The 12,894-nt window shown below is 40.4% G+C and overlaps 1 protein-coding gene across 17 annotated transcripts in view; it reads right to left on the bottom strand.

Annotated features, from left to right (window-relative positions):
- Nucleotides 1-12,894, bottom strand: part of SP140 (SP140 nuclear body protein) — an 88,484-nt gene that overhangs the window by 63,929 nt on the left and 11,661 nt on the right. For 7 of the 17 annotated variants that reach the window (XM_054477706.2, XM_054477711.2, XM_054477710.2 and 4 more), the window contains exons 2-8: nucleotides 10,881-11,058; nucleotides 9,760-9,928; nucleotides 6,671-6,754; nucleotides 4,345-4,425; nucleotides 3,076-3,168; nucleotides 2,223-2,300; nucleotides 145-294 (exon numbers count right to left, since the gene is read on the bottom strand). In XM_054477706.2, coding sequence (XP_054333681.1) covers nucleotides 145-294; nucleotides 2,223-2,300; nucleotides 3,076-3,168; nucleotides 4,345-4,425; nucleotides 6,671-6,754; nucleotides 9,760-9,928; nucleotides 10,881-11,058 — 833 coding nt within the window. Of the gene's footprint in view, nucleotides 1-144; nucleotides 295-2,222; nucleotides 2,301-3,075; nucleotides 3,169-4,344; nucleotides 4,426-6,670; nucleotides 6,755-6,789; nucleotides 9,381-9,759; nucleotides 9,929-10,880; nucleotides 11,059-12,894 lie in introns of those variants that run through there. The other 10 variants (XM_054477713.2, XM_063648068.1, XM_054477716.2 and 7 more) reach the window with 4 other exon arrangements.

Here is a 12,894-nt window from a genome sequence, read left to right as displayed (position 1 = left end):
AGGTTTTGTGAGGGTAAAAGGAGCTCTTGTACAATCCAGTAATTTGATAGAGACTGTCAGAAACCTTGCCCACCTGGTCTCCCACCCCATGTTGGCACTCTCATTTTCACGCTTGACACATGTCTCTGCTTCTTCTGTTCCTACCTCTGTCTTTCCCCGCTGGACTGTCTTGGTACTTCTCCTTGTCTTGGTTTCTTTTTCCAGGACTATTCCTGCCTTCCTTGTCTCCCTCTTTCTTCCCTGGTGCTGTGCTGTATGTCCTTGCTGCATCTATCATCCCGTTGCTTTCTAGAACTAGGGATCAAAAAAGGCATCTCTGAGAGTGTATGTAATTTCCATATGATTTCACAAGATTAGTGAGCATGATGGAGATTGTAGTGAAACAAGATGACTTTTCCAAGCACAGGGCTAAGCCTTTAGGAAAGCTCAGATGAGAAAGAGTCATCAGAAAATGACAATGACTAGAAAATTTGTATATAAACCTTGAAGTAATTGCAGGAGAGGCAGACATGAAGCTGGAGCCCTGGGGGAAAAAATAGATTTAATTCTTATGACCTCAAGTAGTTATTGATTTAAAGTAGAAACGTAAGATAAGCCAACTTCCATTTTTGAAAGAGTTGTTTGAGTTGGAAAGAATGGATGTGAGAGGTACAAGATCAGAGGAAAGATGTGAGTCTAGAGGCTGTTGCTCCAGTCCAAGAGAGAGATCTTACCAGAATTTTTGTGTTGGGGTGGAAGGAAATGGACAGGTGAGATATGTAGAACTCACTAAAAGTCTACTGGATGGTTGATGGGGTGTTTAAGTTGAGGAAGGTGGGGAGAGTCATGGGTGGCTCCTAGGTTTCTGCTTGAAGAATGGAGTAATAGTGTTTCATCCTGAGAGAGGGAACACTGGGAGAGGAGTCAGATCTGTGTCAGGAAAGATGGTATGTACTCTTGGAGGTGTCTTGTATTGAGGTTCCTGAAAAACATCCAAATGGAGAGGTCTTTCAAATATCTTCATGAACGTATTCAGGTACTCAGATGAATGAACTTAGAAGATAAATCTGGACATATGTGTTTTGAAATCATTAAGTTATGGATGGGAGAGACATGAAAGCCTCAGGGGGAGGTCAACTGCCTCTGAGAACATTACAGGTGTCATTTTGATAGCTGGGGGACACCATAATGTGAAAACTCGCTGCTAACATGTCTCATTCTTGGGCCAGAAGTTATTTCTGTCTAGTGAATCTTCCCTCCATCCCTACAATGTCCCATATTGTTCCCCATCTCTTGCAAGCAGTTTTCACTCTCTGCTAACTTTTCACTTATTCTCCTTTCTTTTTTTCTCTGTGTATAACTTTTGTGCCTCTCCTCCACTGTCTCTGGCTTCAAGCATTTTTTTTCTCTCTGTTCCTCTCACAGTATTTTCTCCACCTTTTAAGTCCTGTGCCATATTTAATAATCAAGCTTATCTCCTTTCTTCCATGGTGCTCATTTCCATGCCTCTATCTGTTCTCTCTAATTAGCTTTCTGTTCCTAATTTTTCAATCCAAAATTTAAATCTAAAAATTTAAATTTCAGTCTTTCTGTATATCCTGTCTTATTTTTCTCCCATACTATCAAAGGTCTCATCTTTTGCCATTAACAAAGGGGCAGGGACCCTTCCCTTTGTGAAGTTCATTTCAACAGTCTTTCACTGAGTTTTCTATATTGCAATATACTCATTATATCCATGCTGTTGGCATAACCTCGAGAAAATAAGTTGAAAATTATCTACCCTTCCTTATAACCCAATGTGGTAATATTACCCAAATGTTACTCAACATGGTAATATTTGGATCCCACAACTATTTAGGTAAAACTGGCAATCACTCAGATCTCTCTTTATTTAACGATTCAAACTATATTTTCCTTTCTCTCTCTCTTTCCCTATGTCCTATATGCAGGAAAGCCCCAACCAGTCTGAGCTCATCCTTCTTCTGCTACTTGTGTCTCTTAAGGAAAGCAGGAAGAAGTTGGGCATAGACTGTCTCTGTCTGTATGTGGGGAGGGATGCATGGATTGATGGATGGCTGGATGGATGGATGGACAGATGAATATATGGATGGATGGATGGATGGATGGATAGATAGATATATGGATGAATACATGAATAGATGGGGGAATGGGAAGGGAGATGAAAGAGTAGGTGTTTTTGTATGTTGACAGAAAAATAAAGCTTTAATTTCAATCCTAATTACCTTCTGTATCATAAGGCAGTAACTTGGGCATTTCTTCTGATTCTTCTTCATCTATTTGTATAGCAAGTTTACAGGACACTGCAGAGCGAAAGAGGAACATGACAGACAATTGGCAGTGACCTGGACACCTACCTGGATCCATACTGAGCTCTAATGTTCAGGTGTAGAACTGCTCCCTTGGAATAAAGGTATCTTTGCACCAAATAAAAGTGGCTCCACTTCTTCTAGCACCTTGTCAGGCCCCTTTCCCCCTCTCTCCCTCTCTCTCCTTTTTTCTCCCTCTAACCCTGTCTTTACACATTGCTGCATCTGCACCATAAACCAACTCCAGGATCTCTTTGACTTGACTTCCTCTCCCTGACTTCTACCATTTCTTCGCATTTCTGTCTCTTCCTTCATGATATTTGTTACCTCTTTGCCCCATAATATCCCTATTCATTCTTCTAACTTTGTCACTTCCACTTTGTCTCTTCTATATACAGTATTTCATTATTCCTAAATAATCCCTGGCAAGTAAGTTTAAAATTCTCTCTCTTTTCTCAAACCCCATCCTGGTAGGATTTAGATTCAATACTCATGTAGATAAAATTGGGCCCACTTAGGCAACACCATTTGATGCCTCCAATCAGAGTAATTTTTATTACTCTGTACCCTTAAGCTCTCTGCCCAGGAGCCCCTCCACTAAAGGACTTAGACGTCCTTTACCCCTTGCCTCCCACACACCTGGGAAAACAACCACAGGCTGAACAAAAGTGTGCTACAGGGGTGGTGGTGGAGAGAGAAGGAAGTGTTGCTTGCATAGAGATAGGCCAACTAATTTAATGAGATTATTGGTTATTTAAATCATAATTACCTCCCCCACTTGGTAGTAGGCTGGGTGCATCTTCTGTGTCTCCTCCATCAGCCTTTGGGAGAGCTAATTGCTCACAAGACTCTGAAGAGAAACCTGGAAATAAACAAGGCACAGTGATGACAGCACAGACCTCAGGACGTTCCTGCTGAATCCTGGTGTTCAGCACTTAAGTGAGCTTCTCCTTGCAAAAACACACCATTGCTCCAAGGACCTCGCCTGAGCCCCACCACAGCCTTGCTCTGCCTGTTTTCCTTCTGGTCATCTCTCTGCTACCTCCTTTCTCCTTCTCATTTTTTGGTTACCACACGCTCTTGCTTCTACGCCATGAAGCACTGTCCATCTCCTTGACTCCCTGGGATTCCCTCTCTTTTTCTTTTCTGTTGCTCTTCAATGCCCTCCATCACATTTTCCTGCTTATGTCTCCATTTTTCTTTCTGGTTCTCTTCTTCTGGATTTCTTGCATCCTGCATGGCAGATTCCAATCTTACTGTTTCTCTCTGCTTTTCCCTGCTCTGGCCACGGATATGCTTTTGTTGAATAAGAGTCTCCTTGCACCAGGCCCTGGCCCACTCCCCTAAGAACCTGCAGGCCTCCTTGGGTCTCCTGTGTGAACTCCAATCCATGACCCTGGCTACCCTGATTTCTGCCAAACTCACACAACCATCACTGCAGTGAGTCAGCAGGGATGTGGGTCATGTTCTTGCTTGACTCATTTGACCTGGTAAAAGACCTTACACATTTCTATGCTTCTACTTCTACTTTATTTAGCTATAAAATAGAAATAAGCAAAAGTTTATCCATCTAAATTCATAAGCTGTGGAGATAAAATGACATCTTGTTTGCCAAAATTCTTTGAACAACAACTATGTAAGATAGTAACACAATGGAAAATATTTGGCAAAAATTATCATTTAGTTTTTCGAGTAGTTGGTCTGATGGAACATGTCTCTTTTGAAGGCTTTCTATAGTAAGGGACAAAATAATAATAGTAACAAACAATAATAGTTTTTATTCTCTAGAGAAAATAAATGGTGGGTAAGTATAATCAAGTTTTTATTATTAGTAGACATGAAAGACATCATCCTTCTCTAGCGTATTTCTACTATAACATACACTTAGGAACATTTAGCAGAATTATAGGATCCAAGGACAAAATGGATCTTTTGCCTGTGGCATGTACTCAGAGTAAAATGCATCAGGAAACACCAGCTCTGAATTCTACCTCCTGACACCCTGCAGGTCAGGGAGGGCAAGTCACTCCTTCCTTACCTGGCTCACACCTTGGCGAGGAGCTCAAGGCTTCTTGAGGCACTGCTACATCACCCGTTTCATGACAGGCATTGCTGTTCTCTGCAGAAAGGAATGAAATCCCTCAGATGTCTTGATTTATGGTCAAGAAGGCATCAAAACAAGAAAATAAATAATGAGAAAACTAAGAAAACCTGATAAACTGAAAGGTCTCCTCTCCCCAGATAACCTGACCTGAGGATTAAGTCTTTCAGTAACCTTCACCAGAGGCTGAGAATAATTCATCCACTATGGGGGAGTCTTCCTTTCCTTATACCTTGTTCTCTTTCCCATTTTCTCACTCATGTCTTTCCATCTGTTTCTGTACATTTCCTCAACCTCTGCCTCTGTTTTTTTCTGTGGATGTTTCTTGGAGCCTCTCTTTCCTAGATGCATTTCTCTCTTCTCTGCTCCTGCCAATTTTTCTCTTGCTTTCTCTAATACTGCTCTTTCTCTCCCATCCTTGGTCTCCCAATTGTGCCTTTCTAGCTTTCTCTAAAGAAAGACCTCCCTTTGATCGTATATTCTAAATAGGATTTAGCTGGATTGGAGAAGGGTAAATGGAGGATAGTGGGACAGGAAAACAATTCTAAATAAGGCAGCATAGAGAAAACATAGGGAAAGCCTCAGTTTGAAAGAGAGATTTAACAATTGAAATTATTGGGGGAAATTTTACTCTACCTTGAAGTAATATTTCAGGAGGCAGGTGATTAAGCTGGAGAAGTAAGCAGGTGGCTCATTGTGGATGCCTTTGGATGCTACTTAAAAACCCATTTATTTAATCCTTAGTGTATTAAGGAGGTAAGCAGGAAAATGATACAATCTGATGTGCATTTTAAAATATCCCATCTAGTTGAAGTGCAAATAACACATTTGATGGAAGCAAGATTAGAGGGAGGAGATGAGCAAAGGATGTTGCCCTGAGAATCATGAGAGTGATGGAGATCTGGACCAGAGACCTGGTCTTGGGGATGCAACGATGGACAGTCCAGGGGCAACCTGAAGATGAAATGATTACATTGGCTGCATAACTGGCATGTATTTGAGGGCAAGGGAGGAGTCATCCATGATAACTTGACTAGGTTTCCAACTTGAAAAACCATGGGATAATAGTGATCTGTCTCTGAGAGAAAGAGTGCTGCAGAGGAGTTAGATCTAACTTGAGCAAGGAAGATGTTGCTTTCAGTTCTCAAAGTACCAAGTTTAAGGTTCTTGAAAAAATTCAAGTGTAGATGTCTATCTGACCCTTGAGTAAAGGTCCTCAGGTCCATGAATAAATGTACTCTAAAAATAATTTAGAGTGGAGATTTGTGCTTGGGAATCATTGGACTATTCTGGGAGAGACCTATTGAAATCTGAGTATGATGCAAGTGCCACTTTGATGTGGGAACAGTTCATTTTGAAAACTTACGGTTAATGGAAACAACTCTTGTAAAGTTACGGATATCCAGTGCTCTTACCTCAAACCTACACTGTCCCAGTCTGTTTCTCTCTCCCTTTTATCCACTTTTCACTCTCAAGTGATTTTACACCCTTTTTTTCTTAACTCTTTATCTACATAGTTGCCTCTGTACCTCTCCACTTTCCCCATTTCTTGATATTTATTTTCCTCTCATCTTTCTTTTTCCATATACTTCTCTCTCCATTTTTACCTCTGATCCTTGGCAGATGTTTCGGTTTACCTTTTCTCTGCTGTGTCTTATACTTCCTCTCTTTCCATTTCTGTTTCTCCCATTTCACTTTGATCTTCTATCTGCCAACACTATTTCAGTTTTGTCTCCCTGCGCAATTCTATCTTTCAGGCTCCCCTCTCTCTCCATATCCAAAACTCCCCTCTTGGACTGTGACCACAGTACTAGGGACCCCTAACTGGTCAACTCCGTAAAGAACATCTCTCACCTGAATCTGATATGGCTTAGGTTATTTCTGAGTTTCTCTTAACAGTTCTATGAAATTAATTAAAAATAATCCCCTTATCTCAACCTGGGAGGGTAGGATTTTTATGTTCCTTTAGAAGATGGAATCCATTTATGTAATTTGTCCTGTATTATTCTCTGTCTACCTTTCCCATTTTCTCTTTTTATATTCTCCACCAATGGAGACTCCATCTATTCAAGAGATCAGATCTCCTTTTTCATTGGTTCTCTCACACCTGTTGGCAGATAAGGGCAGGTACATGGCTGTGTGAGGGGAGGAGGACTGGGAGATAACAGAGGGCTAAGATAGGAGAGAAAATACAAGATTAGCCTCCATGAAGGCAAGGAAGCAAAACTTTAATAAGGGCATTGATCAGCTAAATGATAGTTACCTTGTTTACCATATGGTAGTAATCTGGGTCTATCTTCTAACTCGTTTACATTATTCATTTGGAGAGGTGAGTGTTCATAGCATACTGAGGAAAACAATGTGAAAATTACCAAACTCAGACAGTGACCAGAGGAGAGACCTCAGTGTGCTCAAGATGAACTTGATGTCCAAGCCCCAGGATCTCCCACCCCCGAGGTCCAACAGAGCCTTGTTCCCCTTTTTTTCATTGAGATGCACATATCTTAAGTGTAAATCATTGTGAAACCAACATCCCAGTCAAGATTCAGAACATTTCCACCATCCCAGAAAATTGCTTTGTGCTTAAGACACCACCGTTCTGGTTCCTATCACCAGCAATGGCTCCTTCCTTTCTGGCACTGTACTTGTCTGTATTGTCTGTACTTGTACTTATATAAATAGGATCATGCAGTACGTACTCTTACAACTTGCTTATTTTGCTCAACATAATGTTTTTGAGATTTATCTATGTTGCTCTATGTGATAACAGTTCATTCTTTTTATTGCTGAATAGTATTATATTCTATAAATTAGTCATAGTTTATCTACCCTCCTGTTGATGAGCGTTTGGGTTGGTTCCAGATTTTAGTTATCATGAATAAGGCTGCCATAAACATTCTTATACAAATCTTTGGATGAACATATTTTCATTTATCTCATGTAAATACCTAGGAGTGAAACTGCGAAGATCATAGGTTAGATTTAACTTTATAGGAAATTGCCAGGCACTTTCCCAAAGTGGTCGTTATCATTTTACATTCCTACCAGCAAGGGATGGGAGGTCCAATTGTTCCATATTCTCATCAGCACTTGGTATTGTCAGTCTTTTTAATTTTAGCAATTCTAGTGAGTGAATGATATCTCACTATAACTTTAATTTGCATTTCCCTCATGATTAATAATGTCATACACTTTATATTCTTGCTGGACATTTTATATCTCCTGTCTTGAAATGTCTGTTCAAATCGTTTGTCCATTTTTTGAATTGGTGATATGTCCTTTTGTTATTCATTTATAGGAGTTCTTCATATTTTGTGAGTACAATCCTTTGTTAGATATGTGTATTGCAAATATTTTCTCCCAGTCTATGGCTTGTTTTTTCCTTTTCTTAATGGTGACTTTGGATGCATAGTTTTTAATTTGGTGACATCTAACTTACCAAGTTTTTCTTTTATGATCCATGTTTTTTTGTGTCCTGTATAGCAAATTACTGCCTACTCTCAGTTTGCAAACACACTGTCTTATGTTTTCTTTTAGCAGCTTTATACTTGTGGTCTTAACTTCTAGATTTGTGATCCAACTTGAATTATTTTTTGTGGATGTTGTGTAGTATAAGTAGAGATTTATTTTTTCTTTTTTCAATCTTTTTACAATTCATTCTACTTCTGCCCATTTCTCACATTTCTACTCATAGTCTGAGGCAGTGGGCAGTCGTGAGCCTCAGGTACCTGTCACCCAAACACAGGAAGTGCCAGATACTAACATATGAGATGTGGATGCTGGGGCCAGGAGGATCCCCACAGTCCACAGACAGAATCAGAGCCCCTGAGATGTGGGCAGTAGAAGTAACATCATTCCCTTAATTGCCACAGCCTGGAACACCCTGGTTAAAATACAAATATTGACTCAAAATTTGTGCCTAGGTATAGTTGGCTTGGGATCTGTGGATTCACCCAACCTCAGATTTAAAATATGGGACAAAATTTAAAAATAATAACAGGCCAGACATGGTGGCTCATGTCTATAATCCCAGCATTTGGGGAAGCCAAGGCAGGCAGATCACCTGAGGTCGGGGGTTCAAGACCAGCCTTGCCAACATGGCGAAACCCCGTCCCTACCAAAAATACAAAAGAATTAGCCGGGTGTGGTGGTGGGTGACTGTAATCCCAGATACTCAGGAGGCTGAAGCAGGAAAATCACTTGAACCCAGGAGGTGGAGGTTGCAGTAGCCAAGATCACACCACTGCACTCCAGCCTGGGCGACAGAGTGAACTCTGTCTCAATAAATAAATAAATAAAATAACAATACAAAAATTAAAAATAATCTAATGAAAAATACAATTTAACAACTATTTACATTGTATTAGGCATTGTAATCTAGAGATGATTTAAAGTATACCGGTGCATGTGCATAGGTTATACACAAATACTATGCCATTTTATATAAGTGACTTAAGCATCCAGGACTGAGAGTGGTGGGTATTCCTGAAACTAATCCCTCGTGGATACCAAAGGAGGCATGTACAGTATTTGACTTCCTCTAGACCTTTCTCTGACTTGGATGTATTATAATATGAAAACGAGATACCTCTTTTTTGAATCAAGATATAGTATTCACAAATCAACACATCCCATTCTTCATACTGACTTCTTTTACTTTTCCCCTGTTTAAATGTCTTTTATTGCTTATTTTCCAAAAACTAAACTCCAGATTCCTTAGCACAGGGTGTCAAGCCCTCCAGAATCCACTTCAACTTCTTTCTCCAGAGTCAGCTCTCACACCCTCCCTCCCACAGTCTGTGATTCAACCACATGGTTCGGAAAGGCCTCCACCAACCCCCTTTTCTGTCTTCATAGCTTTCACATGCAGCTCCTCCTCAGTGTACCAGTATGTGTTAGGCTCTCTTCATGACTTCTCCAGTCTTTGTTTGGAGAAACAAGTTGACACAGGACTGCACTGAATGATAAATTTTCTAATACAAAGAAAATTGTTTTATCTTTGAACATATCTGCAAATACCAGAGAAGGCTTCCTCCTTTCCTATGAAAAGACATCACTCATGTCTTCCTTCAAAAAAATGGAGACTTCAACCCTATGTTTTACAGCATCAAAATCAAGTCCTGGCTGAGCAACCATTTGCAGGATTACTTGGTTAACGTCTGTCACTCCCACTATATGTAAACTTCATAAGGACATGGGACATGTGTGTTTTTTCATCATTATATTCCCCCTGGGCTTGGCATGTAATAGTCACTCCGTCAAACATTTGTCAAATATGAACGAAGAGTGAATGAATGAATCAATGAATGAAATGGGCTTGAATCCCCCAAAGCTGTTGAGAGCTATAGTTACCATTTTGGAAGCTTCTGTAAATCTCGTTTAAATCAGGATAGGCCATCAGGTTAATCCTGCTGAACAATGCTTCCAGATGTGACCAGCCAAATGTCTTCTCCAGTTCACTGAGTACACAATACATCACTCTTGCCACTGGGACCAGGTTTCTAAAAGCTTCTTGAAAATGCTTAAAAATATTAAATGGAGAATTATGTAGCTAGAGATTTATGGGTTACAAAAGACTCTTAAGTTGTAGATAGAACATCTGTTCTCTTGTGAAATGTTAGAATTTTGCATATATTTGGATGACTTCTTAAATGTCCTCCACCATAAAAATACACTCTAATTTTTTGAACCTGACTCTCTGACATTGTTGTACACTTAAGGGCAGAGAGTAATTTTAAATCATAAATGGGGGTTCAAAGTTGAATGTTGTGTATGGCTTTAGAGCCTGGCCAGGTTATTTCAGGAGTGGCCTTAACAAGGCTGTTCTGTTGTGTGGACAATAACCACTACTAGGATTGGCCTGGCCTGACGCGCTCCAGGAAACCAATCAACCAGCCCCATACTGTGACTCCTGGCCAAAGGGCACAGAAAATTCACAAAGACAAGAAGAAGGCTTGTCCTCAGTATCCCTAAGGGCATCCACTGCTAACATTAACTTGCATTCTAGGACTCTAGAAATGTCCAAAGATCAAACAATGATTTGGAGAGACAGTAGCAAGCATCCACTTCCAAATGTAACCTAACATGACACAACTTCACTGTGAGTTTCAAAAAATCTCAGTTTCAGGTGTTTCAGATAAGTAGGCTTTGGAATAAAATGCTGCCTACCTCACTTATTTATTTTAATTATGGCTACCATTAGTAGATTGTTTACATGTACCTAGGATGATCTGCACCCACACAGCATTCCCATTCCCTCTCCTGCCTCACTTCCCTCACTGTGGCCCTCCCCCAACATTTACGACAGAAGAAGGGAGGTTTTCTGTGATGCCTGCTTCTCCTGTCACCTCCTAACCTACAGAATGGTGAAGGTCCCCACTCACAGGAGGCCCTTTAGCCTGTTCATTGCATCTTGAAGTCTGGCATAATTGAGTATGGACCTGGTTTATCATCATTTGGAAATTCTTACTTACTTCATACATCTGCTCAGAGATGAAGGAGCGGTCTCGGAGGCCCATAAGGAAAGGAAATGGCCTTGTTATTGCACTTGCAATCTCCACCTTGTTTTCTCTGAAGAACCTGAAAATGGGCTCAGGGCAAACCTGCTCCTGCAGGTTCTGACCCTCTACGTTCTGGACCTCTGCGACCATCCTAAGAAACAAAGATACAATGTGGAAGTAGACACAGAGTTTCCAAGAGGTTTGTGGTGGCTAGATTTTAGACATGAAGCATGGCCAATGGAGAGCCAACATGTATAAAATAGGCATTCTTACGGGGAGACAAGAATGAATGGAATTTATTTATTTTGGGAAAAATCAAGGTAGAAAAGATGAAAACAGTGAACTTAAGAAAGACCTGTACATAGAAGTAAAAAGGCTCACCCTGTTCCAATCAAACTATTATAAAGAGACCTTCACCTGAACTCTTTAGGGAAAAAATGCAATTAAAAGATGTCAAAATCTTTATAGGAATTGACATGATACTGTGGTAATTAATTTTATATGCCAACTTGGAGGGTGTTTTTGGATAAGATTAACATTTAAATTGGTGAATTTGGAGCAGGGCAGGTTGCCTTCCATAATGTGGGTGGGGCTTGCCCAACCAATTGAAAGCCTGAATAGAACCAAAAGACTAGTGTCCCCAAGAAAGAAAGAATCCTCTAGTAGACTGCATTCAGACTGGAGCTGCACCATCAGCTCTCCTGGGTCTCCAAACAGCAGGCCCACACTACAGATTTTGGACTTGCCAGCCTTCATAATTGCAAGATCCAATTCCTTATAACAAATCTCTTTCTCTGTACATACACATCCTATTGGTTCTGTTTCTCTGGAGAACTTTAACTTACAGAGAAAGAAATAAAAATCTGGCTGAGATATTATAGAACCTAACACTGAACTGCAAGTCTTCTTAGTTAACAACAAAGAGAGGAAATCTCAGGAGATGTAAAGGAGATGTACCTCCTCCATCTGTAACTGCAGAGGGAGGGTGGCATTCTGCATCATAAAATTGGTTCAAAGACTCTCATCTGGTAAGGTTTGATTAAGAATAGTCACAAGAAGGCCGGGCGCGGTGGCTCACGCCTGTAATCCCAGCACTTTGGGAAGCCGAGGCAGGTGGATCACAAGGTCAGGAGATCGAGACCATCCTGGCTAACATGGTGAAACCCTGTCTCTACTAAAAATACAAAAAATTAGCCGGGCATGGTGGCGGGCGCCTGTAGTCCCAGCTACTCAAGAGGCTGAGACAGGAGAATGGCGTGAACCCAGGAGGCGGAGCTTGCAGTGAGCCGAGATCGCGCCACTGCACTCCAGCCTGGGTGACAGAGCGAGACTCCCTCTCAAAAAAAAAAAAAAAAGAAAGAAAGAAAGAAAAAAGAATAGTCACAAGAAAATCACTCTTTCTCTGGTCCAACATGGAGATTTGTGTGAATATGCAAAACTAGGACACATTGATCTGTCTAAACTTAGAGACCTTTGGATTTCAGACATTAAGGCTGTGCCTGGGAAACTAATTTTTAATCACAAAAGTTTGTAGTTCTGATTCTTACTTGCTAAATTGTTCCCCTTGCTAATAGGCCTTAACAAATTTATCTGTGTTTCTAAACGGTAGGAAGACTTCCAGGATTTGTTTTATCCCACCAGGAAGTGGTCATTGGGACTTTCCATTCCTTAAACATGCATCAGGATAGAAAAGAGGATCACTAAGATTTCCCATTCTCCAAACATGCACCATTTATCCATTGAATTATTTTAAAAAAGAAAAAGGCTTCTGGTTTAAAATCGTTGATTAATGACAACTGTTTTTCTCCTCTCTCACTAGAATATCTCCTAAAATGATAGTCAAGGAATTAAAGTCACAATGATGAAGAGAAAGGAATTAGATGAGAAATTTTAACATAAGTATGAAAGAGAAAAAGTGGTCAGAGGGGTACTCATTGCTATTGAAGGTGGATGATGCTTCCTGAGGTCAGAAAAGGATCCAGCATGT

The sequence above is a fragment of the Pongo pygmaeus genome, chromosome 11 (genome assembly GCF_028885625.2).
Source record: "Pongo pygmaeus isolate AG05252 chromosome 11, NHGRI_mPonPyg2-v2.0_pri, whole genome shotgun sequence".
In the NCBI taxonomy this organism is placed as follows: Eukaryota; Metazoa; Chordata; class Mammalia; order Primates; family Hominidae; genus Pongo; species Pongo pygmaeus.
This window is presented reverse-complemented; position numbering and strand designations above follow the sequence as displayed.